Genomic DNA, 14,523 nt, shown 5'->3' on the forward strand with positions numbered 1-14,523 from the left:
GACCTGATGATTGGATTTATTAAAAAGCGTGGGTGAGGTGTGTGTTTGTGCACGTGTTTATTGTGTGTGTGTGGATGTTTTAAGGGGGTGTCACTGACGTAGATCCTTCAGGCATAAACTCAGTGCTCGTTATAGGTCAGAGGTTGAGCAGTGAGCTAATTGATTAATTTAAAGTGATAAAATGCGTCATTCATTCAATGTGTGACAAAGTGTCACCTTGAAGGCCACGCATCACAATCGCTGTCACGTAGACGGTCTACATTCAAACCTTTTTGTATCTCATGGTCAAGATAATAGGGAATCTAAGGTATGTGTGTGTCAGGCCTGTTTAACATCAATAGCAAACTATAAATGTGCTTCAATGAGCCCGGAAATCTGTGTAATTAATTAACCCGAATTTACGTCATTCTCTGTTCATTGTTGAGCATCAACAGCTTTTGAAGGTTTGCAGGTTTTATCTTTAACTAAAATTAAATAAAATAATAATTAAAAAAAAACTAACAATGCACAACATATTCTTACAGCATTTATTAACCTATAGTAACAAAAATGTTAATGGGATAATTCACCCAAAAATGAGAATTATCCCATGCTTTACTCACACTCAAGCCATCCTATAGGTGTTTATGACTTACTTCCATTATAAAAGTTATCCATAGGACACCAGGGGCTTAATGAAGGCCTTCCAAGCGATGCGTTTTTGTAAGACAAATAGCCTATCCATATTTAATGGTAACAGCGGTACGCAAGTCCAGCTCTGGAGGAAGAGTGACCTCGGCCGTTGCCGGAAGCCAGTGATTAAAGTTTATAAAGTTATAAATATGGATTATTTTTCTTACAAAAACACATAGCATTGCTTCTATTAACCTCCTGGAGCCGTTGGAAATAAATAAAATTAGAAATAAATAAAAACTAAAATTACACCACAACTGAAATAAAAATTAAACTGGAATAAAAATAAATAAATAAATAAAAAACATAAAAAATAGCCTAATAAAAATGTCAAAATCACATTAAAAAAACCCCAACAACATAACAGTAGTCTATAAAACATTAATACTATAAGGGCCTATATTGCCTATAATAAAAATAACAGTAAATAATGACACGTATTGAGTTTACTTTCAGTTAGTTCATTTTGGCATTCCAGGGTCTCGGCTCACCCGTGAGAGGGGGGTGTTGTAGTTGTAACGGGTGACACATTGATCTAAACCCGCGGGGCGACACAAGCGCCGCTCATGACGCGTCTGGCGTCTCCAAAGAAAAGCTCCATTCAGCAGGAGACAGGCTTCAGTTATAAAGACGAGTAGCCTTCCTAGTCTCCCTTTAAAAGTCTCTAAACAGTTCATTAGGTAATTACCTGCCAGTGAAGAGTAATTTAGAGGCATACGGTTTTGAATGAGTTGTTCTTCACAAGCTATTTGTAACCAAAAACCGCGATCCAAAACTAATAATCATACTTTATTTTGTTAAACTTAATTTCAGTAAATCGGACAAAACTTTTTCTTGACTGGAATGAAAATGAAGGCGTCTCCTGCGCTCGTGCTCTGCGTGTCCGTCACCGTTTACTTCGCGCAATCTCAGCTTCAGTTGCGCGTGCGCCCGTCCCCTAGCGAACACCTGCCGGTACCGGACCTGCACGAGGACCCTGACCCGGCGCTGGAACCGAGAGAGAGGGATTTAACCCCTCGGCTGCTGCGGCGGAAACTCGGCAGCAGTTTTGACCCAGTCTTCTCTTCGACCGATCCACCAACGCGAGGAAACGGGTCCGAAATCACGCGAGATGACGAGATCAGTCTCGTCGGACCGATTCCCAGTGAATTTCAGGAGCTGGATTTCACCGGTCTTAAAGCAGCACCGAAAACGGAGCGCAGGGTTCGCCGGTGGTTGTGGTCGTACACGCAGTGCCCGGTGCTGTCAATATGGAAAGATCTGGGCGTGCGCTTCTGGCCGAGATACGTCAAAGAAGGACAGTGCTCGACCGAGCGCTCGTGCTCTTTACCGGAGGGTATGTTTTGTAAACCGGTGCAGTCCGTGAGCGTCACGCTCCTCCGGTGGCACTGCCAGCAGGGCTCTCGCGCGCTCAAGCGATGCGCGTGGATCCGCGCGCACTACCCGGTCATTTCACAGTGCGGCTGCGCGTGCTGAAGCCCACAGCTTGACCATTTTAATAATGATCCTAAAATGGTTTAGCACAACATGAATTCGTATTCCTTTCTTTTGATTTTAGGGTGAATATGAATCGGACTTGTTCTTGTCACCCACCACCCATACAACTTTGACAAGGAGGACTTTAATAGAAAGACACATTTGTGATTGTGCATTCTTTGGCTATGCTGTTTTAAATTATATTTATCTGTGAGCATGTGAAGAAAATGTTTAATGAAAAAAAAAAAAAAAAAAAAAAAAAGACAATAAAAGTGCCAACATTGTGTATTTGTATTGTTATTGCTACATTTGATAATAATACAAATTTCCTTCAGAAATCATTTTAATATACTGATTTTATACTCTGTGCTGTTAAATATATATATATATATATATATATATATATTTTTTTTTTTTTTTTTTTTTTTTAGGGTTCGCTGATGAATAAAACGAACAGAATTTATTCAAAATTTCAAATCACTTTTTATTAATTTAACACATATTTGCTTTGAAAGTACTAATTCCTTAAAAAAACTGACCTCAAACATTTGACTATATACTCCCATATAAAACAGTTATTTTAAATTGTAACAATTTGATCAAATAAATGCAGGCATAAGAGACTTCTTAAAAAAAAAAATATATATATATATATATATATATATATATAGCCTATATATATATATATATATATATATATATATAGCCTATATATATATATATATATATATATATTAGCATTTAAATGCATATATATATATATATATATATATTTTATATATATATATATATATATATATATATATATATATATATATATATATATATATATATATATATATATTAAAAAAAATATATATATATATATATATATGCATTTAAATGCTAATAAGTGAAAGTTTATTTCTGAAAACACTTATGTGTCGTGATAGCTTTGTATTTAACACGTTTGACATGTTTATTCTCTCACTTCTCCTTTTTTTTACATGTTATGTTATTCTGTTTCTTTCTCCCTCCTTCTCTTCCGCCACATCTGTTTTCACCTCCTCTCTTTTACTGTCAGTTTTCACTCACCCATCTTTGTGTTCACACGCATATTTGCTCTCTGATGTTTCAGGATGAATGCAACAAACAAGACCGTAACTGAAGGTAAGTAAAAGTAAAGTTAATAAAGTTCTGATATTTTTCTGGCAAACCTATACTGTTTGATAAGAGAAAAAGTGGTATAATTTACAGCAGTTCAAATAAATGCATTTAAATATGCAGCATATGTGAATCAAAGCAATGTAATTGTGTACATAAAAAGGCTTATTTAAAAGAAAAATGTCAGAAAAATATCAGACGGACTTGCTGTTTTTGGTCTCTGATAATTACAATGCAGTTTTTCACCCAAACAACACTGTTAATGAAACACTGAAACATCATCTTCGGCGCTTGATGGTTTGGGTGCATGTTTGATAGTTTAGCAGAGTAAGTATCACTTCGGTGAAAATAACGCTTCACATGGCTAAAGAAAGGAAACGTGTGAAGGCAGCTGGTGAGAAAACAAGCGGTCCCTCCCTTGGGATCTGTCTCTGAGTGTGTTGCAAGAGAAAAAGAGTAAGATTGAAAGTCTGACGGTGTCAAGTAAATGAAGCTAATCTAAAAGATGCTGCTGCTTCACCTTGTTTTTCAAAAGATCTGTCAAACCAAGCAAAATAAATCTTCCATCCTGATCATTTCAATAATGATACAAACAGAACAATTTTTAGACTGTAAACACATCTAAAGAAGAGTTTGATTCTGGTTTTTGGATTAAATTATTCTGATCAAAATGTTAAAACCACAGAAAGAACACAGTTTGGTTTAATAGTGACAGCGGCCTGATGTTTGCTGTGTTCCTGACATTCAACATTTCACACTGCAAAATTGTTTCTGATATCACTCAAATATTATGAACACTCTTGAAAATAAAGGTTCTTTATTGGTGTCAATGGTTCCAAGAAGAACCTTCAACATCCATGGAATCTTTCCATTCTACAAAAGGCTCTTTAGTGGAAAAAGGTTCTTCACATTCTTAAAAAATAAAGGTTTCCAAAAGGGGTTTTGGCAGTGATGCCATAGAAGAACCATTTTGGTTTCCACAAAGAATTTCTCGGTGAACAGTTCTTAAAAGAACCACTTGTTTTTCTTAGCGCGAAGAATATTTTAATAATTTAAATAACCATTTTCCACTATATAGAACCTATTGTGTGATGAAAAGATTCCATGGATGTTAAAAGGGACCTGTTATGCAAAATTGACGTTTATAATGTTATTGAACATTTTATGTGTCTGCAGTGCGTGTACACAGCCGTCCTGCTGTGGTAAAATCTACCCACTTTGTTATTTTCCCCATAAATCTGAAACAGTGTCTCAAAATGAGCCATTCAGGGATGTGCATGTTCAGGCCACGGCCACTATGGCTGATGTAATCCATCCTATTAGCTTAGCTCCGCCCTGAGTGAGCCATGTTTATCTCCTCACCATGCAGAGCATTTAACAGCAGTAGAAATGCATTCTTATTAAAGCTACTAAAGTTGTTCATTCAAGAGCAGTGAGTGATTTTCTGTCTTTCTTTTGTTGTTTGATATGAACAGAATTTACAGCAGTAGGCACTGTATATTACACTGCTTTCACTTTAATACACAGGTCCAATATACACATGCGGTTTCTTTCCCAGATGTTTACGTTCACAGACATAACCGACTGTTTATGTGAACTTATGTGTGTGTTTTTGACATAACCTCTGTCACACAAGGTTGAAATAAGAACAAGAAGAAGATGATGATGATGATGATCAAGTTTCAAAAGTATTTAATAATCCACTTAAAAGGCAATCCAAACAGGCAGACAAACAAAACATAACCTCTAATGTAGACGTGACCGGTGTTGTACCGAAATCCGACTCCCCGGACAAATCGCACTCCCCTTCGCGTGCACGCGCAAGCGAGTTTAAATGCACTTCCTTTGCCATGATATCCGTTTATCGATCCGATTTTTCACACTGCAAGCACACAGATCCTGCATGAAGCTTTGTCTACACTTAAATAAATTAACAGAAAGTGAACTAGTGTGGATAAAAGATGCAAAAAAACAAACACAAAACAAACAAGCAAGCAAAAAACATGGCAGATCATTTCAAACTATATAAACTTCGACGAAGGAATAAAGCTACCAGCTATCAAAACAAAACTGTTAATTTCACTTAATTTAACCGAACTTATCGTTTGTGTTAAACACACTATGGTTCATAGGAAAATATTGTATTAGGCCTAGCCTATCTCCCCATTAAAAATAATAATATTTAACCTTTATTCACAAAGATAGGCTTTAAGAGTTCATCAAATAGGCTACATACTGTGTATATATATAAACCATGATGCTATGTAATAGCATAAGCTATATCCATAAGCTATGTAAGATGTAAAAGTGAAAGAATGAATGAAATAAATAATGCTTTTTGGGGCCCTAATGTGCTGGAAAATAACTATTAATTAAAAAAAAGTGTCTAAGGTTTCTTTACATTTTTAGCTTTGTCAATTATCACTAATAATTTGTTTTATTTCTATTTTTAAGACGCAATTAAGCAAAAAAGAAACAAACAAAAAGACAGGTATTTGCCATATATATATATATATATATATATATATATATATATATATATATATATGGCAAATACCTGTCTTTTATATATATATATATATATATATATATATATATATATATATATATATATATATATATATATATATACAGTATGCAGCCTATTTGATGAACTCTTAAAGCCTATCTTCGTGAAAAAAGGTTAAATATTATTATTTTTAATGGGGAGATAGGCTAGGCCTAATATAATATTTTCCTATGAACCATAGCGTGTTTAACACAAACGATAAGTTCGGTTAAATTAAGTGAAATTAACAGTTTTGTTTTGATAGCTGGTAGCTTTATTCCTTCGTCTAAGTTTATATAGTTTGAAATGATCTGCCATGTTTTTTGCTTGCTTGTTTGTTTTGTGTTTGTTTTTTTGCATCTTTTATCCACACTAGTTCACTTTCTGTTAATTTATTTAAGTGTAGACAAAGCTTCATGCAGGATCTGTGTGCTTGCAGTGTGAAAAATCGATCGATAAACGGATATCATGGCAAAGGAAGTGCATTTAAACTCGCTTGCGCGTGCACGCGAAGGGGAGTGCGATTTGTCCGGGGAGTCGGATTTCGGTACAACACCGGACCACTGGAAACTGACTAGACTGCAACTGAAATACAAAGCAAATGAGGGCAATGATGATTAACACCTGTGCAGATTAAATGAATCTCCATGACAACTAAAGACTGGCGGGAAACTGAACAAAGGAACGCATGTGACTGAACACAACAAACTAAAAGTCCATGAAAACAGAAACTAACTGAACATAACGGTGACAACCTTGTGTGTATTTGACAGTTTAAGTGCAATAAGACGTGAAAGAGAACTTCGTTTAATACTCACGTGAAGCTCCGTCTGACATGGAGCTTTTCTGTGCTCGTGCTTCGGATGTGTGCGCTCAGAAAAACATATATCAGACGTTTAGACTGCTATGGCTTTAAAACGCATGCAAATAATAAGGGAACGTTTACACGACAACAATATGCTTAAAACTGAGAAGTTTTTCCTTTGAGTTTTCCACATATGTCAAAACGATCCGCGAAAACGCCTAAAAAACGCTGTATTCTTTTGCCAAGCCGTTAGATGGCGATGAAACACTGTAGACCTTATGTAGCCCCGCCCCTTTTCAGCGCTGCGCTCGTTGTCTTTTGACTTCCGGGCTGTATTTTCACAGCGATCTTGCTTATTTATGAATGAACGGCTCGTTTTAAAATCTTCCCGGTCGACTGACATTTGTTAAGTCATCTGCTTTAAACATCACAATTCTCATGATAACTTTCGTTAACTTTACATTAAGTAAATCCATTTCAAAAGCTAATTACTCCTGGACAGCAATGCCATTCTAAAGATGGCGGCGCCCTCGTTTCTCTGACGCATAAGGTCTATTCACTGAACCCGTAATACGCATGTGCATGACGTCATCGTTTTCAGAGATTTGCGTTTTTGTTGTTTACACGGAGACTGTTTTCAAAAACTTGCACTTTGAAACTCATTTTCAGGCACCCAAAATGCCGTTGTCGCGTAAATGAACCGCCAAAATGCATAAAATGTTTTACGTTTTTAGTTGAAAACAGTGTCGTGTAAACAGCCCCTAACTTTCATGAAGAACTGCAATGCCACGTGAGTGTGGCCACGATAGACATTATAATAATTTAGTTTTTGGCAGAGTATCTGAAGCAGGAGCTGTTTGAGACTAAATACTACATTTAGTAAAAAGGGGCATAATTGGTCCCCTTTAAAGGTTATTCATGAAACCATCAATGCCAATAAATAACCTTTACTTTTAAGAGTATGAAAAAAAAGTAATTTTTTAGGAACTGTTCACTGAAAGGATTTTTGGGGAACCAAAAATGATTCTTCTATGGCATCACTGTGAAAACCCTATTTTGGAACCTTTATTTTTAAGAGTGTAGTAAGATTGTAAGTCTATAAAAAAAATAATATATTTTGCTATGATGTGTACATGGTTTCTGATTATGTCATGTGTGTTAGTTTAATAAACCAGCATGACGAAGTGAACTTTCAGCTCGAAAGAAAGACAATTTCATCATGTCCACAGGCTACACAAAAGTTAACACAACTGTGTTTGATGGTACATCTCACAGCAAACCTGCTCTCAAGCCAGTCAAAAACCCCTCACATAACACAGGTAAGTTTTTATACAGCATTATGCCATAATAAATCCGATGCTGAATCAGTTAATCATTTGTGTGTGTGTTGTGTTTAGCGTCTCGGCCTGACTGGCTGCTCTACACAGTTCCTGCATCAGCCTTTTTGATTGGGATCGTTCTGTTCACCTACACCTGCAAAACACAACGACGCAGGAATGGCAAGTGTTGTGAACACACACACACACCCACACCCACACCCACAGAATCACAGTTTTGTATGGTTTTGAAGCCATTTTGTTTACGAGGACACAGGAAGTGTCCAGATTAACCATGTTTATGCTGTTTCAATATGCCTATTAGTAAAAAAAATATGAATAAAAATACTATTAATAAAAAAATATGGCTAATACTAAAATACGAAAAAATACACACACTGACATAGAAAAATTCTCAACATACAAGCTTCATGTTGACAAATTATATATTGCATTATAGTTCATAGATTTATGATGGTCCTTAATGATACGTTTTTCTTTATGCAGCACCTACAGCACAGAGGACACACACAAATGGACATGTTGCCCCTTATACTACTTTTGGGTGATGTATTTGCCTTTTTTCAATACTCATTCCCTTTTCTTTTTTATATATCTTGTTGGGACAATAGTTGCCCAAATTGGCAGTATTATATATATATATATATAAAAAAAATCAAAACCCTCTGGTGCTCCTCGCGTGGCAGTCAATTTTTTTTTACTTCAATGAAATTAATATATTTTAGTTTGATAATGTTTTTTATATAATATTTTGAATTTTAAGGGGATTTTATGGTGCTAAATTATGTTTATGCATTAGTTATAATCTATTTATTACTTAACTATGTTTTGAGCATTGACCACTTAAACTTAAACTCTCGTCAATATTGAATGCTTTGGAGCACAGACTTGAGTTTGGTCTCTTTTTAAGACGGCACTTAGTAGATTACTGCTGACGTGAAAAAAAGTGAACTTAAAGATATAGAAGTTTAAGTTTATTATTGAAAAAGGCACAAAAATCCTATTTTTGTAAAAATTTTATATTAAATAATTTTTTTTCCAAAACATGTTTTACTCTAAACCTGCGAGAACATCAAAGCCATAAATCTAAAGTTATGTTCCAAATTTGAGGTTGATATCTCAAAAAATGAGCTTTCAGTAAGATTTTGTTTGGGCGCAGTACCAAACATTTCCACTAGATGAAATCCGCTTCCCATTCATTTGTAATTCATTCAACAGTACAAGTGTGACAATTTTTTATAGCCTTTTCGAATCATGTCCATGATTTTTGGTGTGTTCACATAGCAAATGCCAAAACCTTTACCAAGTTTCGAAGTAAAAAAATCTATAAAAAAACAAAACGTAAAATGTTTCGGTCAAAAATGACCAAAGAGCACCAGAGGGTTTTAATACTCGTTCATGGTCTTAATTAAAAAAAAAAGTCCCCCTCTGAACCAGCTCGACATCACCAAGCCCTCCTCTCTATCCACCTGTCATATAGAGACTTTTCATGATTCATTCAATTACTTTCTAATAAAATCCAGTCACGTCCTTCATTGGAAACACTTGAAACACTGCAAACATGTCACATTAAAGAAGTAAACGTGCTAAGAAGGCTGTTTCATGTTTTTGAATGTGTGTTGCCACAGGCACTCTGTGAAGTGCATGGAGAGCGCTGAAAACATCAAGAAGGGTAAACACTGCTAATAATTTCATATTTTTTTATAGTGCCAGCCATATTCAAATCCAGAAAATTACAGTCAATATTATGTTGTTGGTTTGGACAGATGAGACGCAGTCCTATGAGAATGTAGATGCAGCTATTTACAGCAATGAAGGCAAAGTCACATATTATGTGTCTGCAGATGAAGGTACTGTATATCCTGACCAGCAGTAATTATGTGAGGGGATTTTTATTCTGCAATTGAATGGTGGTTGGTTTTAGATTATCTTGAACCTGACGCAACTGGGAAAGAGGAAGGGGCGGGGCCAGAGGAACATCAGAACACCCTACAACCGCCCAGCAGTTTGACAGACACTGGTGAGCATATTTTAACTACATATTATCAAAATATATTCCTAGTTGTATATAGTTTTGACTGCTTATTAAAGCTTCACAATAGATGAAGTTCTTAATGACTGGAGTTCAGTGGGGGAAGGACGTGACTCAGGTTGGATTCGGGGTCTGTGTGTCTTCTTCTCTATAGATGGAGAGTCGTATGAGAACATGGAGGGATGTTTGTATGCTCAACCCCGAAAACGGACACAGAAACTTCAGCATGCGTCTGAAGAAGAGGGTGAGGGATCAAACACACACAAATAGGTCTGTCACTGACATTCTTGAAAATAAAGGTTTCAAAAAGGGGCTTTTCACAGTGATGCCGAACCATTTTTGGTGCCTCAAAGAACCTTTCAGTCAACCGTTCTTAAAATAAACATTTTTCTTCTTATTATGAAAAAAAATAATTCTCTATAAAGAACCTTTTGTGCGATGGAAAAGTTCCATGGATGTTAAAGTTTCTTTATGAAACCAATAAAGAATCTTATTTTTAAGTGGCAATTGAATTGATAATGTGCAGTAAACTCTTTTAAATATGTTTCCCCGCATAGACTACATCAATCCAGATGAAGATGGAAAACAAGATCTGGCTCTGGACCACACAGACACTGGTAAGTGTTTTGCTATGTGTTTGTTTGGCCATGTGGTATATGAAATTTAATTTCATCGTTTTCTCCTTCCAGAGTCGTATGAAATGATGGCCGGATCAGACTGTGTCTACAACAACACAGACTTCACAGAATCCTATGACAACACAGAGGACGGTGAGTGTGTGTGTGTTAAAGAAATGCGTGTCTCTTTACATCCGACTGAATATGTGTGTAAACGCCTGTTTCAGATTCATATGAACAGATGCACGGAATCCCAGTCCCGATCTAGAAAGAGATGGATGGAGGAAGAGAGGGTGAATGAGAGAGGAATGGACAACTGCCGTGTCTGACGATAGGAGAAATTGAAGAGAGAGATCCAGACAAGGGAAACAGAGAGTTTTTTTTTTTCAATGATTAGAGAGCAGCTACAGGATGAGTAATAGCTCATTATTATTATTTTTCAAGTTTGTAAACATAAGCATTTATCAAAAACAACCTTGAAATAAAATCTGACTGTTTAGTTTCTTGGTCTTGCGCACAATTCATCAACGCAACACAATTAGTTAACACCGATTAATGAATTAGCTAACAATGAGTAGCCTAATACATTTATTACAGTGTTTATTAATCTTTGTTAACGTTAGTTCATGTCAGCTCAGGTCCATTATATAAAATGAACAGATGCAACTTTTGATTTTAATAATGTATTACGAAATGTTGAAATTAATATGAACTAAGATGAATAAATGCTTTTTCATTGTTAGTTCATATTAACTAATGTAGTTAACTAATATTAACAAATTAAAAAGTTTCAGCTGACAACCAAAGACACACAAACCAAAAATATCTTAGCCTACATTTCTATTATCCAATCAAATCCTGAAGTCCCAGTTTCCCATCAGAATATTTCACTCAAAATGTCACATTACAGAATTTTAGACGGTTATGAATGATATTTGATGTCGTCTGAAGACCTTGTTCAAACTGCTTTTGTATTCAAAGTAAAAATCTAGATTGTTTTCAGAGATGTTTATAGCTTGAGCTTTTAGAGTAAATCGCACACTGTAAATAAATGTCCTGGTCATACGTCAATCAAGAATCAAAAAAAGAAAAAAAGTTGCAAATCTCAAAAAAATGTCAACAAATTTCCTGGTCAAATGTCAATCAAAAATCAAAAAAAGTTGCAAATCTCACAATTTTTTTTAAAGAAATGTCCTGGTCATATGTCAATAAAAAAAAAAAAAAGTAAAAAAAAAAAAAGTTGTAAATCTAATTTTTTTCAAAAAAAAAAAAAAAAAGTCCTGGTCAATCAAAAAAAAAAAGAAAAAAGAAAAGAAAAAAGTTGCAAATCTCACCAGAAAAATGTCAACAGATGTCCTGGTCATATGTCAATCAAAAATCAAAAAAAGAAGAAAAAAGTTGCAAATCTCACCAGAAAAATGTCAACAAATGTCCTGGTCATATGTCAATCAAAAATCAAAAAAAAAAAAAAATCAAATAAAAATAAGAATAAAAAAGTTGCAAATCTAAATTTCAAAAAAAAAAAAAAGTCCTGGTCATATGTCAATCAAAAAAAAAAGAAAAAAGAAAAAAGTTGCAAATCTCACCAGAAAAATGTCAACAAATGTCCTGGTCATATGTCAATCAAAAATCAAAAAAAGAAGAAAAAAGTTGCAAATCTCACCAGAAAAATGTAAACAAAAGTCCTGGTCATATGTCAATCAAAAAAAAAAAAAAAAAGAAAAAAAAAAGAAAAGAAAAAAGTTGCAAATCTCACCAGAAAAATATCAACAGATGTCCTGGTCATATGTCAATCAAAAAAAAAAAAAAAAAAGAAAAGAAAAAAGTTGCAAATCTCACCAGAAAAATGTCAACAAATGTCCTGGTCATATGTCAATCAAAAATCAAAAAAAAAGAAAAGAAAAAAGAAAAAAAGTTGCAAATCTCACCAGAAAAATGTCAACAAATGTCCTGGTCATATGTCAATCAAAAAGAAAAAGAAAAAGAAAAAAAAGAAAGAAAAAAGTTGCAAATCTCACATTTTTTTTAAACAAAAAATGTCCTGGTCATATGTGAATCAAAAATAAAAAAATAAAAAAGTTGCAAATCTCACAAAAAAGTTTCAAGAAATGTCCTGGTCATCTGTCAATCAAAAAAAAGAAAAAAGGAAGTTGCAACAGTTTCATGACAATGAAACACATTCAAAACCTCCTTCCTAATTCTCAATAGCTTTTGACATGAAACATTTTTTTTAAGTAATTATTTAATTACTAGAATTACATCAAGATAGCATTTCTTTTTACTGAATTTATGCTAAAAATTGCATTACAGTAATTTGTCATGAACAAAAGTCATAACGTGATGCAAAAAGCTTTATTTTCATTATGCATTTTCTTTTAATTGATCTCTTGATTTTAAGATGAAATATGACTTGGTTCTTGGTTTTAACTGTCAAGAGCTTTCTGAACAGTTTAACAGTTTATTGCATAACTGTCTCAAAGACATCACGATAGTGTCAACAGTCAAAACGCTAAATCTAAAAACAGACCCGTTCGTTTTTGCAGAATTTTAACTCATTTAGCACAAATAATCACCATCCATCAAACTAAAATGCATTCACTCAAAAAACACGCATCAACCGTTAACACACAGGTTTGATGAGACCAGCTTAAAATAGATGTACATAATATTGTACATTTCTTGGCCTATTACATTTTTTTATATTGTTGAAAGGTGGTTAAATGCAAAACAGACACAAAGCTGAGTCTACAGGTCTGTTGAATACATTTTATTACAGTAGCCACATTTTTTAGACAGATGACCGGAAACCAGACAGGAAAAGAAATGCGTGTCTGTATATGAACGGCATGCAATGACAAGCCATGTACAATTTAAATGAGGAAACTTTCACTAACCAACTGTTTTTCTCCTTGTGAACTGCTCAGATGGAGCAGAGGATCATAAAAGACGGACACAAATTATTCCATGACAATGTTTGATTGCTCATCCTAGCAATACTTTACTTTTTCTCTTCATGTAGAAAATTGGTGGGCGCATATTTTAAGGGCTTGCGAAGACATTATGAATAAGAACATAGTCATTCTCCTTAGCAAACATTTGATTTTGCGATAAACGGCCATAATTCAATTCTAGAGCCATTTCTAGAACTTCAGTCCACAAAGGCTTCATACACCAAATTCTCAAAGAGTTTCCCTCTTTCATATGGTCTCTCAGCCCCAGTTGTATTTGTCGTTCTCTGTCATGGGGAGGATTTCTGTGACCAGGCCCGTGCCGATGGTTTGGTTGCCGTCTCTGAGCGTGAACCTTTGGCCTTTGTCAAGAGCCATGGGCTGTCGGAGGGCCAGGATTATAGACGTGTCCTCGCCCGGCATCACCATCTCCTACCAAACGAGAGACGGAGAACACAACAGATTCAGAGCAAACGCTTCAACAAGAACTAGTGCTGATATTCAGTATTTCTACAGGTGAAACGAACCTTCCCGGGAAGCAGCTCTACTAGACAGGCCATGTCCCAGGTGTGGGAGAACATGATAGGCATGAAGTTTGTGCAGAACGGCTTGTGCCTGCCGCCCTCCTCCTTGCTCAGGACGTAGACCTGCACACGCACAGTTTAATCGGTTGGTGAAGCAGGACAGAAGGTGCTGAACGGACGTTTAATGTTCGCTAATGCACACACCTGAGCTTTGACCTTCTGGTGAGGCTGGATGGATCCAGGTTTGCTCATCACCATGCCTCTCCTGACGTCCTCTCTCTTCAGACCACGGACCAGAGCGCCCATGTTATCGCCCGCCTCCGCCCGGTCCAGGGACTGATGGAACATCTCGATACCTGAGAGAAGCAGAGCTAGAGTTTCATTTCTGTGTAATGACACATTCGGACCCTAAAAAAGTGAC

The 14,523-nt window shown here is 35.5% G+C and overlaps 3 protein-coding genes across 4 annotated transcripts in view; 2 read left to right on the top strand and 1 right to left on the bottom strand.

Annotated features, from left to right (window-relative positions):
* The first annotated feature begins 538 nt into the window (after window positions 1–538).
* On the top strand, window positions 539–2,366 carry nog5 (noggin 5). The gene has a single exon (XM_084089951.1). It carries the CDS (start codon window positions 1,516–1,518, stop codon window positions 2,146–2,148), a length of 633 nt encoding a protein of 210 aa, XP_083946077.1. The 5' UTR covers window positions 539–1,515; the 3' UTR covers window positions 2,149–2,366.
* Window positions 2,367–3,116: 750 nt separating this feature from the next.
* Window positions 3,117–11,129, top strand: LOC311090090 (uncharacterized protein). Of its 2 annotated transcripts, none has more exons than XM_084125222.1 (11): window positions 3,117–3,297; window positions 7,874–7,963; window positions 8,042–8,143; window positions 8,468–8,525; window positions 9,610–9,653; window positions 9,748–9,831; window positions 9,906–10,001; window positions 10,168–10,257; window positions 10,571–10,630; window positions 10,703–10,783; window positions 10,858–11,129. In XM_084125222.1, the coding sequence occupies exons 1-11, from the start codon at window positions 3,267–3,269 to the stop codon at window positions 10,896–10,898; spliced, it is 777 nt and encodes a 258-aa protein (XP_083981348.1). In that variant the 5' UTR covers window positions 3,117–3,266; the 3' UTR covers window positions 10,899–11,129. The 2 variants fall into 2 exon arrangements, with proteins under 2 accessions (XP_083981348.1, XP_083981349.1); XM_084125223.1 differs by having other exon boundaries at window positions 3,218–3,297; window positions 7,807–7,963.
* Window positions 11,130–13,382: 2,253 nt separating this feature from the next.
* Window positions 13,383–14,523, bottom strand: part of tufm (Tu translation elongation factor, mitochondrial) — a 6,236-nt gene continuing 5,095 nt past the window's right edge. The window contains exons 8-10 of the mRNA XM_084125219.1: window positions 14,307–14,458; window positions 14,106–14,225; window positions 13,383–14,010 (exon numbers count right to left, since the gene is read on the bottom strand). Coding sequence (XP_083981345.1) covers window positions 13,840–14,010; window positions 14,106–14,225; window positions 14,307–14,458 — 443 coding nt within the window. The 3' untranslated portion in view covers window positions 13,383–13,839. The remainder of the gene's footprint in view (window positions 14,011–14,105; window positions 14,226–14,306; window positions 14,459–14,523) is intronic.

This window comes from Abramis brama (genome assembly GCF_963993115.1).
Source record: "Abramis brama genome assembly, chromosome: 1".
Lineage (NCBI taxonomy): Eukaryota > Metazoa > Chordata > Actinopteri > Cypriniformes > Leuciscidae > Abramis > Abramis brama.

What these genes read in the sequence shown, in the direction of transcription:
- nog5 (XM_084089951.1), top strand. Translation starts at nt 1,516, where the DNA reads ATGAAAATGAAGGCGTCTCCTGCGCTCGTGCTCTGCGTGTCCGTCACC.
- LOC311090090 (XM_084125222.1), top strand. Translation starts at nt 3,267, where the DNA reads ATGAATGCAACAAACAAGACCGTAACTGAAG. An exon ending in AAACAAGACCGTAACTGAAG is followed by an intron (nt 3,298 to 7,873) that starts GTAAGTAAAAGT and finishes TCATGTCCACAG; the next exon opens with GCTACACAAAAGTTAACACA. An exon ending in TTATGTGTCTGCAGATGAAG is followed by an intron (nt 9,832 to 9,905) that starts GTACTGTATATC and finishes GGTTGGTTTTAG; the next exon opens with ATTATCTTGAACCTGACGCA.